This window comes from Palaemon carinicauda, chromosome 21, assembly GCF_036898095.1.
Source record: "Palaemon carinicauda isolate YSFRI2023 chromosome 21, ASM3689809v2, whole genome shotgun sequence".
Taxonomy (NCBI): Eukaryota; Metazoa; Arthropoda; class Malacostraca; order Decapoda; family Palaemonidae; genus Palaemon; species Palaemon carinicauda.
The window spans coordinates 69,094,243-69,109,242 of record NC_090745.1 but is presented as its reverse complement, the minus strand read 5'-3'; the positions used below and the strand labels follow the sequence as shown (position 1 = coordinate 69,109,242).

At 33.8% G+C, this 15,000-nt stretch overlaps 1 protein-coding gene across 1 annotated transcript; it reads left to right on the top strand.

The window, feature by feature from the left end:
- The first annotated feature begins 13,259 nt into the window (after positions 1–13,259).
- Positions 13,260–13,974, top strand: LOC137614954 (uncharacterized). The gene is made up of 2 exons (XM_068344602.1): positions 13,260–13,507; positions 13,638–13,974. Exons 1-2 carry the CDS (start codon positions 13,260–13,262, stop codon positions 13,972–13,974), a joined length of 585 nt encoding a protein of 194 aa, XP_068200703.1.
- The last annotated feature ends 1,026 nt before the right edge of the window (positions 13,975–15,000 follow it).

Here is a 15,000-nt window from a genome sequence, read left to right as displayed (position 1 = left end):
CGCATATCTGCCTAACTGTAAAAATCTGATTCATACACCCTTACCTCTTCTTTTACCACCCTGTACTTCTAAGATTGCATTCTCTGTTTTATCCTTAATCCTTTTATTCAGTACTCTACCATACACTTTCCCAACTTCACTCAACAAACTAATACCCCTTGAATTACAACACTCATGCACATCTCCCTTACCCTTATATAGTGGTACAATACATGCACAAACCTAATCTACTGGTACCATTGACCACACAAAACACATATTAAACAATCTCACCAACCATTCAACTACAGTCTCACACCCTGCCTACAGCATCTCAGCTCTCACACCATCCATACCAGATGCTTTTCCTACTCTTGTTTCATCTAGTGCTCTCCTCACTTCCTCTCTTGAAATCTCTCTCTCATTCTCATCTCCCATCACTGGCACCTCAACACCTGTAAAAGCAATTATATCTGCCTCCCTATTATCCCCAAAATTCAACAAACTTTCAAAATATTCCGCCTACCTTTTCCTTGCCTCCTCTCCTTTTAACAACCTTCCATTTCCATCTTTCACTGTCTCTTTAATTCTTGAGCCAGCCTTCCTTACTCTCTTCACTTCTTTCCAAAACTTCTTCTTATTCTCTTCATGTGAATGACCCATTCACTGACCCCACCTCAGGTCAGCTGCCCTCTTTGCCTCACTTACCTTGCGCTTTACTTCCACATTTTTCTCTCTATATTTTTTATACTTCTCTACACTATTACTCTGCAGCCATTCTTCAAAGGCCCTCTTTTTCTCTTCCACTTTTACCTTCACTTCTTCATTCCACCATTCACTGCCCTTCCTCATGCTGCCTCCAACAAACTTCTTGCCACACACATCACTTGCAATCCCAACAAAATTTTCTTTTACTAACTTCCATTCCTCCTCTAAATTACCAGTTTCTCTTACTTTCACTTCGTCATATGGCATTTTCAACCTTTCTTGATATTTACTCTTTACCCCTGGTTTTATTAGCTCTTCAACCCTCACTAGCTCCCTTTTACATCCACCTACTCTATTCCCCCACATTTTGCTACAACTAATTTCCCTTCTACCAAAAAATTATCAGACATACTGTTAGCCATACCCCTAAACACTTGCACGTCTTTCAATCTTCCAAACATTCTTTTAGTTATCAACACATAATCCATTAATGCCCTTTCTACCACTCTTCCATCTGCCACTCTTACCCACGTATACTTGGTTTTATCTTTCTTTCTGAAAAAGCTAGAACTTATCACAATCTTTTGCTCAACAAACATATCTACCAGTCTCTCATAACTCTCATTTTCATCTGGTACGCCATACTTCCCAATGACACCTTCTACCTCTCCAGCCCCCACTCTAGCATTTAAGTCACCCATGACAACTACCTAATTCCTTCTACTCAGTCCTTCTACACACCTAGTTAATTCGTTCCAGAACTCATTCCGCTCTTCTTCACTTTTCTCACAACCTGGCCCATACCCACTGACAAAGGCCCAACATTCCCTACCCAACCTAACCGTTACCCACATTAACCTAGATGACATCTCCTTCCATTCCACTACTTTACCTGTCATCCATTCACTCAGCAATAAAGCCACACCCTCTCTTGCTCTTCCCCTTTCAATCACAGACACTCTACTAGAAATTTCACCAAACATCACTTCACCCTTCCATTTTATCTTTGCCTCACACAAGGCCAACACATCTATCCTTCTAATCCTAAACATACTTCCAATCTCACATCTTTTACTCTCTATCGTACTACATCCACCCACATTCAAACACCCCATAACTAGAGTGTGGGGAGCAGTCACTTTACCCCCAGCTCCTTCTCTTTGATGATGTCTCACAGGAGTGTGCTAGCCAATCGATAAATCGAAAGGAAAATAATTTTAGTGAACCATTATCCTCACATTGTTACTCTTCGATAGCAACATCATGTCCTTGATTGTTGTATGTAACTGGAAAAAGACTAACACCCGGAAAAGTTTATGGGTGAACATTATAGACAAGAGAAGGATACGTTACATTTAATGCCTTAATGCTGGAATGAAAGCAATTCACGTCTCTACCCTTTTTACCTTCACGTCAACTCTCTAGTTTTACATATAATTTTTATCACCTTCTATGCAACTGGACTGTCAACAAAGAGTTGGCTCCTTTGCCAATTTATAAATATTATACAAGGTTATTCTAACGATTAATGTACAAGAATACATCGAATTGATTTATGGAATGATGTTGAAACGGTAGGGCATTGCATACAAAATTATATTAACGGAATAATATAGCAATTCAATAATGCCCATTAGGAGCAACGTCTTTGCATAATAGAATAAAATGGTAAGGTACTTCGAACATACTCGTCTGAGGAGCAACAGTATTGATGCAATTTGAAGTGTGTAACATCTCTAAATTTTATTCAGGATTTAGTGATTAACAATAATAACAGTAATTACGTCTCCTTTGTTATCAATTAATGTTGGCATATTCAAAATCACCCCAAGAACATATTTGAATAAGGTCACGAGAAAGGGGGAAAAGATGAGAGGTGGCTTTTCAAAATATGCCAATCACCATTCTTTCTAATAATGCTTAATTGCTTGTTCACCTAAAAGAGCCACGCAATTATTATAAAATCAATCATAATTGTATTAATAATTTTGTCCCATGAACATAAGGTATGCCTATTTTTTCAATGTATTTCTGAAAATTTAAAAACTTTTGTTTTATTGAAACATTTCTTGGCCCTTTAGGAATTACATGCTCAAATTTCCAACCAAATACAGAAATATTGGAAGATAAATAGAAAAGTTTATGGAGTATTTTTACTGACTGAAAGATTGTGCATTTTGATAATTTTCAACTTTTCAATTCGCTCATAATATTACTATAAATAAACTCATTTGAATTACGAAATCAGTGATTTACGATAGAATTTCACTAACTGGCATCTCTTACCTTCTTTACATTTCTAATGACGGTATGTTGCAAAGACGAAACATTATGCAACTTTACTCAATAAAAAACATAGTTCACTAGGCATGGTTTTAAAATATTGATTTTATTTTTTCATCAAAATAACAGCTAGATCATTATAAAATGAATAACTCGGTAATTTCTAATGATGGTAAAAATTCTAAAACGTAAATTTTTGATAAATTTGACTTTCCAGTCACCTTATTAAACGTAATGATAGTATCTGAAGTGTAATTGGGGGTGTGGTCTAACCAGATGTCAACGGGTAATGATAGTGACACTCAAAGCTTACAACCTCCTATCATATCTCAAACCCAGATGAAGCTACCCCACAGTGATTGAAAACTTCAATTGTTCCCTTTTTTTATTAGTAACAAGATAAAGTCTTTGGCTGGGAAGTAATATTTATCTTTGATGGAATTTCCTTGTCGATATGAGTGAATTAAATATTAAAAGGTTTTTATTGCTTATATATATATATATATATATATATATATATATATATATATATATATATATATATATATATATATATATACATATATATATATATATACATTATATATATATATATATATATATATATATATATATATATATATATATATATATATATGTAAGTATATATATATATATATATATATATATATATATATATATATATATATATATATATATATATTTATATATATGCAAGCATATATATACATATATATATATATATATATATATATATATATATATATATATATATATATATATATGTATATATATACATATATATATATATTGTATATATATATGTATATATATATACATATATATATATATATGTATATATATATATATATATATATATATATATATATATATATATATATATATATATATATATATATACAGTGTGTATATATATATATATATATATATATATATATATATTTATATATATATTTATATATATAATGTGTGTGTATTTAAATATATATATATATATATATATATATATATATATATATATATATATATATATATATATATATATATATATATATATATATAGTGGGAGGTATCAAAAGGAGTTGCCTTTTCAGTAATCACTGGCTGAGGTTTGAAACTTTTCTCCCTGCCATGCACAGTCCAGTACTGTATATTCAAAATATTGATAATTTCGGTGATCCAAAGAGCAGATGAGTTGCCTACTTGTAAATAAATCGTCAGTTGCTTTATATTTACTGCTGTATTTACGAAGGTATTCTCTGAAATCTGACCGTAAAATAAGTAATGTTTTTCTATTTAAATTGTTTTTGTAAGGATGTTTGACTATGGTAGTAAAATTTTCCTTAATACTCTTAAATCAACGAATTATCACTTCCCTATATGAGTAAATTCAGACTTAGATTAGAAAATATATACTGTGAAGGATTTTGGTCATTTAGTTTCTGTGTTACGTTGCCCATTTTTACTGTTAAAGATAGAGTGAAGTACTTTGCAGGTGAACTGAAAGTGTTTCACACACGCTCTAATCCTCTAACAGCATTTTCTTTTTTTGTATGCATAGCTCTCGCTCCCCACAATGATAACATAACCTCTCTAAGCTTGCCTTTTCATCCATTCGCTGCTTTGATTTTCTTTGATATACTTGCTCGGAGCTGCTTGTTTATAAACTAGTTAACTGTTCAATAAAAGTCAGTTGTGTTCTTCTTACCTCTCTTTTATAACTAACAGCCCATTCACACACAGTTATATTTCACCAGTCCAATATTTATCCAACTGAATGTCCAGTTATAAGTTATTCCCACTATAAAAACTTTTATGAAATTAATCTTGCTTTATTAGTCTGCATATGCTTTCTATGGGCCATGGACAAAATTTGTTTACTTTGATATTTGGCCATTACCATTTTGGCTGCTATATAAAATCATTCATGACCTTTTATTGCGAATGAAGTATGCAATTTTGCAGCTACCATAATATTTCAAACAATTTTTTACTAAAATTATTCAACGTCAATTAGAGAAATGGTAAACATATGCACGTAAATAAGTACTCGAATATCTACAAACACACAAACATATATTTGTATATTTATGTATACTATACTGTATACAGTCAGTCATCCACTTATTTATTGTTATAATGAGTCATGTCATAAATGACCCGATGAGATTCCGGGGCCCTTCGTATTTTATTTTTCCATCTGTTCATGAATTTTCTCATCTTTAAAGATAAGCCTACATACTTCGATACAATCATCTATGGGTGATGGGACCTCGACATTTTATGTGGTCTAGAGAAAATTAGTGTTAATTTAACATTTACAAAAAGGAAATTTCTCAGTTACTTCGTATTTAAGCATGCGATATGGGCACATCATATTTGGCTTTCATAGGCTACAGATAAAAACAGTTTACTTAGTGATGAGGAAGTCAAGATGATACATAGGGGACTAAGGTAAAAAAACAAATCCAAACTTTTTCGTAACGTTTTAAAGTGTTTGTGACTAATCTTTTTTTGTTTTTTCATGTATAGTTCACCAACGATGCCAATGTACAAAATTATGTTCATGTTTATAAATTGTAGAGGTCAAACTTCAAATAGAAAATTCCTGGTACGTAATCAACTTTACCATATTATAAAAATTGAAGATCATTGATTATTAAAAATAATTTTTTTTTCTAGTTTATCATATTGTTCATTTGCTCAATTAAATTTTTCTGCATTCATTAATTTTCAGAACCGATTTACTTTTGACTATTTTCAGTTTAAGCTTTTTTTTACATTAGCATTCTATAATACTGTATCTTTACTTTTATCCTTTGTTTTGTTGAAGTAAGTTCATTCAAAAAAAGGCATTAAAGTAATAAATGTACTTTTTTCTGAACAAAGATGAATATTTCCCTCCTTTGGCCTTGGCAAAATTTTAAATAGCTGTTGATGTCGAAACTAAATACTTACTGAATGCATTCCTTATTTTGGAAAGTCCGACCGATCAGAAGATCAGAGAGTCTCAAATCCCGCTGGGATGCTCTTGTTGGAACATTCTTCTAACAAAAGTAGGAATATTACGATTGATTTTTTTTTTTCTTCACTTAGACTGTCCACGGAGTTTAGAGAAAACAAGACAAACATCATTGGAACAATGAACATAGCAATGAGTGAGATACCCCTTCAGGTGAAAAAACATAGTTTTACATTATACAATACTATATGATATATCCCTAACAGTCTGCCCAAAAAAGAAAAGCAAAAAAGGGTATCAAGTGTTATGGCTAAAGAAAATATTAAGAAAACCCTAGAAACAAATGTTTATTACAGTTATCAGTCGACGTCCTTAACCAAAAGTTACGAATATATTTTGATAAACTCAGTGCCAATGCGATGTCAAATTCGCTTATTTATCAACATAGTATATATTACTGGAATATTATTGCAGTTTCTACAAATAAGTGATAAACATAAATATATCAAGGCAAACTTTTCAAAAAATTCTTGCAAAAAAAAGATCATGCGTTAAATATATCCCATCGAGTAAAACAATGCCACCAAAAAAATTATAAAGGGTCCGGTTTAGAAGATAATGAATGTGATACGTCTAACTGTTAACGAAAATATTAGATTCTGAGTAAATATAAAGAAAACATAACTGTTGGCAAGTGTAAGAAGTGCAAAATGACGGCTTGAGGGAAATACAACGGTAAAGTGGCATGTACTTGCAATTATATTTCGGGGATTTAAAATCACGCTTAAGATTTAAAAGAACAAAAAATTCTGTGATACATTGTATATAATGAAAATAAATTTTGAAAATCTTGTGAGAAAAAAATATTTACCAACTACATTTTCCTTTGTCCTAGGTTATAAGATCATTTAAAAGGGTCGCTTTGACCCAATCGGGTTTTGAATTTAGTTACTAACATTCTTGGGTGTTCTAGTGATGGAAGATAATTATATTTTTTATAACAAAAGTAGCTTTTTTTATTGAAATTTGTTTACATGTCGGTATATGAAATTTTTATGGATTTTCACCCCAAACGCTTTGTAAGGACCGTACTGGACGAGATGGTTCTAATTTATTATTCATCATATTCATCTGAATCCAAATTCTCGATTATCCAAGTTGATTTCATATGAGTTGTTGTTGTCTGTGTATATTTTTCTGTAGAGTTCAAAACTGGAGTACTTTATAAAATTCTAGATATGACCAAAATTAGACATAAAAAAAAGCTGCATAAATATATATATATATATATATATATATATATATATATATATATATATATATATATATATATATATATATATATATATATATATAGATATATATATATATATATATATATATATATATATATATATATATATATATATATATATATATATATATATATATATATATATATATAATAAAAGCCATGCATTTAGAGCAATCATTGAGCTCCTACTACATAAAAATGTATGATTTACAAAGCATGGATGGTGTTAATAACTTGAATATAACACTGAGAGTTAATGACCGATCCATGGTGCAGTTTAGCAGCCTAGTTATAATCAAATACTGGCAAAGATGTGAATTGGTTTGAAATAGATTCGTGGGAAGTGTACTGTTTATTCATGCAGCACACATACAGAGATATACTGTAAATTCTTTGAAATACAATAAAATTTGCTCTAAAACATTCATACTTACCACGATGAAGACATGAGACTACTTAATTTCTATTATAAACAGATTCGCTACAGGGATGATCAAGCAATTTACAGAATTCAGCGTACATAAAGAAGACATAGCTGATTATAGAATGACATTGCAATAAAAAAAAAAGGTATTGGTGGACTTAAAACTGAAAGGAATTATAAATGTGACAAAGAAAAATCATGAAGAATTGTTAATAATACAGCTAAATACATGTGTATAAGATAAAAAAAATAAGTATAAATTAATGACAGGAAAAAATAGAAAACATCGTGTGTACAAGAAGTGCTGGCAATGTAGATATAATGCTAAATTATTTAAAAAGGACATCAACTGGAAATTGTTTTACTGGTTGCATATTTATGTAGGCTTCTGAACAATGCGGATTAATAAAATAATTACTTTCCAGAATCAAATTACAGAGTGGAATGATTGATAGCATAATTATTCAAATTTATGTCATAGTCTTATATGCTATATTTTTGCATAGCGGGTTTTTAGATATATAAAATTAAAGGTAAAGTTTAAAGAAATGAGACTGAAAAGGTTGAGAAATACTCTTCAAAATAATGGAGCCATATTAGCCGGATACCGTAAGGTAGCATTTCTTTTAGAAAAACAAATATTTCAAATTCCCGAAAAAACGCAGACAAACTTAATAGGACCCAGTTAAGAAGGTTGGTTATGAGATAAAGGAAGAATATCAGGTTCTGAAGATCAAAAGCACCAAAAGCATAATGCAAATGATAAAATGCAGGAAGTATTTCAGACCATTAGATGGACTAACGTTCAGAATACGATATAGATATATTTCCCAATCGAAATTAAATAATTTGTGAGGATCTATACGGTAGTGACATATGCCTTTTAAAATGCCTTTTTTGAACTCTATCTCTTACTTTGTAGATTTACTTTTAATTTTCCTGCTTCCCTGTACCAATTTGTCGTAAATTTAACAGCTAACGCGAAGCTATTTGTTTGTTCACAAGGGGATTGTAGGAGATATGAATATGTAAAAAAAATAAAAGGCATCTTATTTGATGGTATATTTTTGTACTCTGGCATATTGAACAGGAGTTCATATGAAAAGTCAATAACAATTATACTGTGTGATATTTTCGTAACGAAAATTAGTGAGGACAAAATAGTTCCTTTTCTGCCTGGATATATATTTTAAAAATAGCAGGTGAGATTCACTTGCATAGACAGATGAACTCACACACGCACACACACACACACATACACACACACCACACACACACACACACACACACACACATATATATATATATATATATATATATATATATATATATATATATATATATATATATATATATATATGTATACATATATATTTATATATATATATATATATATATATATATATATATATATATATAAATATATATGTATACATATATATACATACATATATATATATATATATATATATATATATATACATATATATATATATATTTATATATATATATACATATATATTTATATATATACATATACTGTATATAAATGTATATACATGTATATATATATATATATATATATATATATATATATATATATGTGTGTGTGTGTATATATATATATACATGTATATAAATATATATATATGTATATATATATATATATATATATATATATATATATATATATATATATATATATATATATATATTATATATATATATATATATATATATATATATATATATATATATTAGTCACAGTAATTATCCAAGAAGCCCTCTTCAACACTGGTCATTGTGGTGAGAAGAACACTTAAAAAAAAGAAAAAAGAAATAGTGGACTATATGGCAACATTCTAAGATCAATTGCTTCACAAATATTCTCCATTTTGACCGGTTCGTTGATAAACCCTTGCAGAAAGGTAATAGTAACAATTGTTATTAAACCTCTATATGAATGTGATCTGAATGAAAGAGCGTAAGTTGATCTGGTAGATAATTATGCAGACTGGTAGGTATGAAAGATATGGCTTTATCTTGCATTATATGGATTATATAACAAAATTCCTGTCATTCATTCCTGGAATAAAAGAGGGCATCTGAGGTTGCCCGTGAGCATGTTTTCACATCTTCCAGTCAGACAATGATCGGGAATATACCGTTTCAGTGATCGAAGAACTTATCACAATTCAACCTGAACTTATTTTAATGAATGAACTTCCTAGGCATCCCCAAACCCAAGTATCTCTTGAGAGAAGTAATGGTGATATGAAATTCAAACTCACTGCATGGATAGTAAACAATAATTGTGTTAAGAGAAGTTTTTAGTGTCCGTTTTATTCAATGAGCCATGATCAGTTCATAAGAATATCATCAAGCAATCAATATGGCTCCTTAACAAACACTTAAAGGTAAAAAGCCACGAGGTCGTCTCAAGTCACGTCTTCCAGAAGAATTTATCAATGGAATTTCATTTGGTATTGAAGAAGAAAACATTGAAAGGCTTTTAGAAGTAATTCCAAATATTGTTTTGATCAAGACTGACCTTGTTACTCAAAGCCAAGCTGATGATGTCCCAGTTAACCAAAGCCTAACTGATAATGGCCTAGTTGCCCAAAGCCCAGTTTATGATGACCCAATTACCCAAACCCCAGCTGATTATGACAGAGTTGCGCAAAGCATTCTGGTGATGACTCAGTTGCCCAAAGTCCAGTTAACAATGACCCAGTTGCCCAAAGACAAGTTTATGATGAACCAGTTGCCAAAATTTATAGCTGATGATGCCCTATTTGCCTGAAGTCCAGCTGATGATGACTAAGTTGCATAAAGCCCATCTGATGAACACCCAGTTGCCCAAAGTACTGTTTATGATAATCCAGTTCCCACAAAGACCAGCTGATAATGACTCAGTTACCCAAACCTACGATGATGATGACCCAGTAGTCCAGAACCCCGTTTATGGTGACCCAATAGCCCAAAGCATAGCTAATGAAGACCCAGTTGCCCATTGGCCAGCTTATGATGACTCAGTTACCCAAAGCCCGACGGATGATGACCTAGTTTCCCAAAGCTGAAGATCATCCAGTTACCCAGAACACAGCTAATGATGATTTAGTAACCTAAAGTCCAGCTAATGAGGACTCAGTTATCCAAAGCCCAGATGATGATTATATAGTTCACCAAAACCCAGCTAATGATGGCCTAGTTGCCGAAAGCCCAGCAGATGATGACCCAGTTGCCCTGAACACAGCTGACGAGGACTAAATTACCCAAAGTCCAGCTGATAAGGATTCAGTTGCCCAAAGCCCACCTTATGATGACTAAGTTATCCAAAGCCAAGCGGACGATGACCCATTCACCGAATGCCCAAATGGTGATGACCCAGTTACCTATAGCCAGCTGATGATGACTCAGTTACCTAAAGGCAAGAGGATGATGACTAAGTTATCCAAAGCCCAGCTGACGAAGATTCAGTTACCCAAAACTCATCTGATGATGACTCAGTTACCCAACGCCCTGCTGATGATGACCCAGTCACCAAAAGCCCAGCTGACAAGGACCAAATTTCCAAAATTTTAGCTTATATTGACCCAGTTACCTAAAGCCCAGCTGATGATGACCCAGATGTTCAAAGCCCAGCTGTCGATAACTCACTTGTCCAAAGCTCGGGTAATGGTGACCCAATTGCCCAAAGCCCAATGCCTAAAGACCAATTGATGATGACCCAGTTGTCTAAATACCAACTGATGATCACCCAGTTGCCCGAAGCCCAAAGACCAGTTGATGATAACCATGTTGCCCAAATTCCAGCTGATGATGACCCAGTTGCTCAAATCCTAGGCTATGATTAGCCAGTTACCCAAAGACCATCTAAAAATGACCAAGTTGTCATAAGTCCAACTGACAATGACCCAGTTTCCCAAAGCCCAGCTTATGATGAACCAGTTGCCCAAATGCCAGCTGATGATAACACAGTTGCCCGAAGTCTAAAGACCAAAGACCAGATGATGATGACCCAGTTAACCCAAGGCCCAACTGATGATGACCTAGTTGCCTAGGGTCCAAAGGCATATGATGATGACACAGTTGTTCGAAGCCCAGTTGATGATGATCCAGTTGCCCAAAGCCCAGATGATGATGACCTAGTTGGCCAAAGCCCAGAAGATGTTGACCCAGTTACTAAAACCCCAAATATCAGATGATGATGACCCAGTTACCCAAGGCCTAAGTGATGATGACACAGTTGTCCAAAGCCCAGCTTATGATCATATAGTTCCTCAAAGACCAGCTGATGATGACCCAGTTGGCCAAAGGCTAAAATGATGATGCCTCAGTTGCCAAAAGACCCCTGATTATTATTATTATTATTATTATTATTATTATTATTATTATCATAATGTAATCTACAAACCGAGTTGGGATAGCAAAATGCTATAAGCCCAAGGGCTCCAGCAGGGAAAAATATCCCCGTAAGGAAATGAACCAAGGAAATCATATACAAAAGAAATGATGAACAATTCAAATGAAATATTCTAAGAACAGCAACAACATTAAAATAGATCTTTCATAATATCATATAAACTAGAAAAACGAAATAAAAAATGAAAAGATATATAATAGAACAATGTGTCCAAGAATACCCTCGAGGAAGAGAACTGACCCAAGATAGTGGAAGAACATAGTACAGAGTCTATTTCACTATCTAAGACTACAGAACAATGGTTTGATTTTGGAGTGTCCTCGGAAAAGAGCTCCTTACCATAGCTAGAGAGCCTTTTCTACCTTTATCAAGACGAAAGTAGCAATTGAAAAATTTGAGTGTAGTAGTTAACCCCTTGAGCGAGGATGATTTCTTTGGTAATCTCGGCGTTGTCAGGTGAATGAGGACAGGCGACTATTTGGAAGGAATATGCCAAACAATTCGGTATATCTTTATTCTAAGAAAAAAATTAGCCAATATTTTAAAGAGGGATACAGTGTATTACTGGCCAGACAGTCAAAGGATTTAAAGACTTTCTAGCCTTAGTATTTCAACGGTTGTCTGGTGCCCTGGCAAATCTACTATCTATTATGACACAGTTACCCAAAACTCAGTTGATGATGACCCAGTTGTCCAAAGCTCAGGTGACGATGACCCCCAGCTGGCGGTGACAGCCTTTTTTTTTGCATTTGTTAGTTTTTAGTAAACTGTTACCATAATTCAATATATATATATATTCATCAGAATTTCTCATATGCCTTTTATTTATTTTAATTTTTGATAAGGGTCGTCCAATTGTCCTATCTGTGAATTGTCCTATCTGTGAATGGTCCTGTCTGACAATTGTCTGTTGGAAACTGTCCATCGGCTAATTAACTTTCCGCGTATTGTCCGCACAATTCAGTCACCCAAACCCCAGCTGAGGAAGACCCAGTTACCCAAAGCCAAGCTGATGATAACTCAGCTACCCAAAGCCCACCTGACAATAACCCACTTACTTAAATTTCACCTGATGATGACAGTTACCCAAAGCTCAGCAGATTATTACCCAATTACCAAAGCCCACCTAAAGATTACCCAGCTACCAAAAGCCCACATGACGATGACTCAGTTGCCAAACGCCCAGCTTATGATGACGCAGTTACCCAAAGCCCAGTTGATGATGACCATGTTGCTTAAAGCCAGAGTGATGATGAAGTATTGGCCCAAAGATCAGCCTTGGTTGACACAGTTACCCAAAGCCCAGCTGATGATGCCTAATTTGCCCAAAGCCCAGCTGATGATGACCCAGTTGCCCATAGCACAATTGATGATGATCCAGTTCCCCAAAGCCCACCTGAAGATGACCCCGTTACCGAAAACCCTGCTTCCAATGACCCAGCTGCCTTACGACAAGCTGATGATGACCCAGTTGCCGAAAGCCAGCTTACAATGATCTAGTTGCTCAAAACCCAATTGATGATAATCCTTTTGCCAAAAGCACAGCTGATGATGATCCAGTTGCCCTAAGGCCAGCTGAAAATGACACAGTTACCTCAAGTCCTGCTGGTGATGGCCCAGTTAGCCAAAGCCTATACAACGATGATCTAGTCGCTCAAAGCTCAACTGATGATGATCCAGCTCCCCAAAGCAAAGCTGAGGATGACCCAGTTGCCCAATGGCCAGATGAGGATGACAAGATGGCCAAAGTCCTTCTGGCGAGGGTCCAGTTGCTGAAAAGACAGTTGATGATGATCCAGTTTCCTAAAGTCCAGCTGGAGATGACCCAGTTGCCCAAAGTCCAACTGATTGTGATCCAGTTGTCCAAGCACAGCTAATAATTATTAAGCTATGCAATTCCCAGCTAAAGATAATATAGTTTCTGTGAACCTGAAAGTGAAGCGCATCCAGTTGCAGATGCTCATATGCACCCAGCAATATGTGGAAGGAAGAGAGGAAAGTTTGGTCTTCAACAGCAAGCAACACAAATGTTAGTAAGAGCACCAGCTCACAGCGGGCAGTTGGTGTTGTGGACAATGTGTCAGTGTGTGCTTCTAAATTTGACGGAAATAAAGAGGATCCTCCAAGCTTGGTAGTGTTGTATTAGTGGTTAAAGACAAAAGATATAATTATTGGCACAGAAAGAGATTTATAAATGCAAACTTGTCAGGAACCAGCTTGAATTTGTTCACTACGAAGCACCTGTGGCACAAAATATTCCGTCAGAATAACTAAGCATTCGTGAACTAGTGCGAACAGGATGTGTATGTGGTGGCCAAGGCTACCAAGGTTTTCATTGTACGAGCAACAGTTTAACTAAGAGGTGCTCTTGTTTTAACACCGGCCTGCCCTGCATCAGTCTTTGCCGAAGTCACAGATGCTATGACATTGTTGATAAATAGTATTTGGATAATTTACCTCTTTCTGTAACCATTTTTAAATATGAAACAAGAATATCCTTTTCTGTTTCAGTATTTCTTTTTAGTGAAAACACAAAATATATGTCCTAATCCTTGTATAGAAAATATGCTTCATATAGTGAGTTTAATGAACTTTTTAAGAGTACTATAAGTGTCATAAATTGTAGGGCGCGATCACTGAACTCTGTTATAAGTGACGTGTCCCTAGAATCATAAGGTGATGTGTTTAACAGTATATTTTCATCACAGTGGAGAATTCCAAAAACCTAACAATTCAGCATGTTCATGAAGAAACATTGTATTTTACTTGCAGAGGGTTAGTCAGTGCCATTCGAGTGATCGTTAGACAAGGTACTCACCTGAGAGTATCGACTTTGTACAAGTGTATTCACGAAACTTTTTGTAATAAAATGAAAATAAAAAAAAACAAGCTCCGATGTGTCA

Excerpts from the sequence above, each read along its gene's own strand:
- LOC137614954 (XM_068344602.1), top strand. The coding sequence starts at position 13,260 with ATGACTCAGTTGCCAAACGCCCAGCTTATGATGACGCAGTTACCCAAA. Across the intron at positions 13,508-13,637 it reads GCCCACCTGAAGATGACCCC|CACAGCTGATGATGATCCAG; the intron begins GTTACCGAAAAC and ends TTTTGCCAAAAG.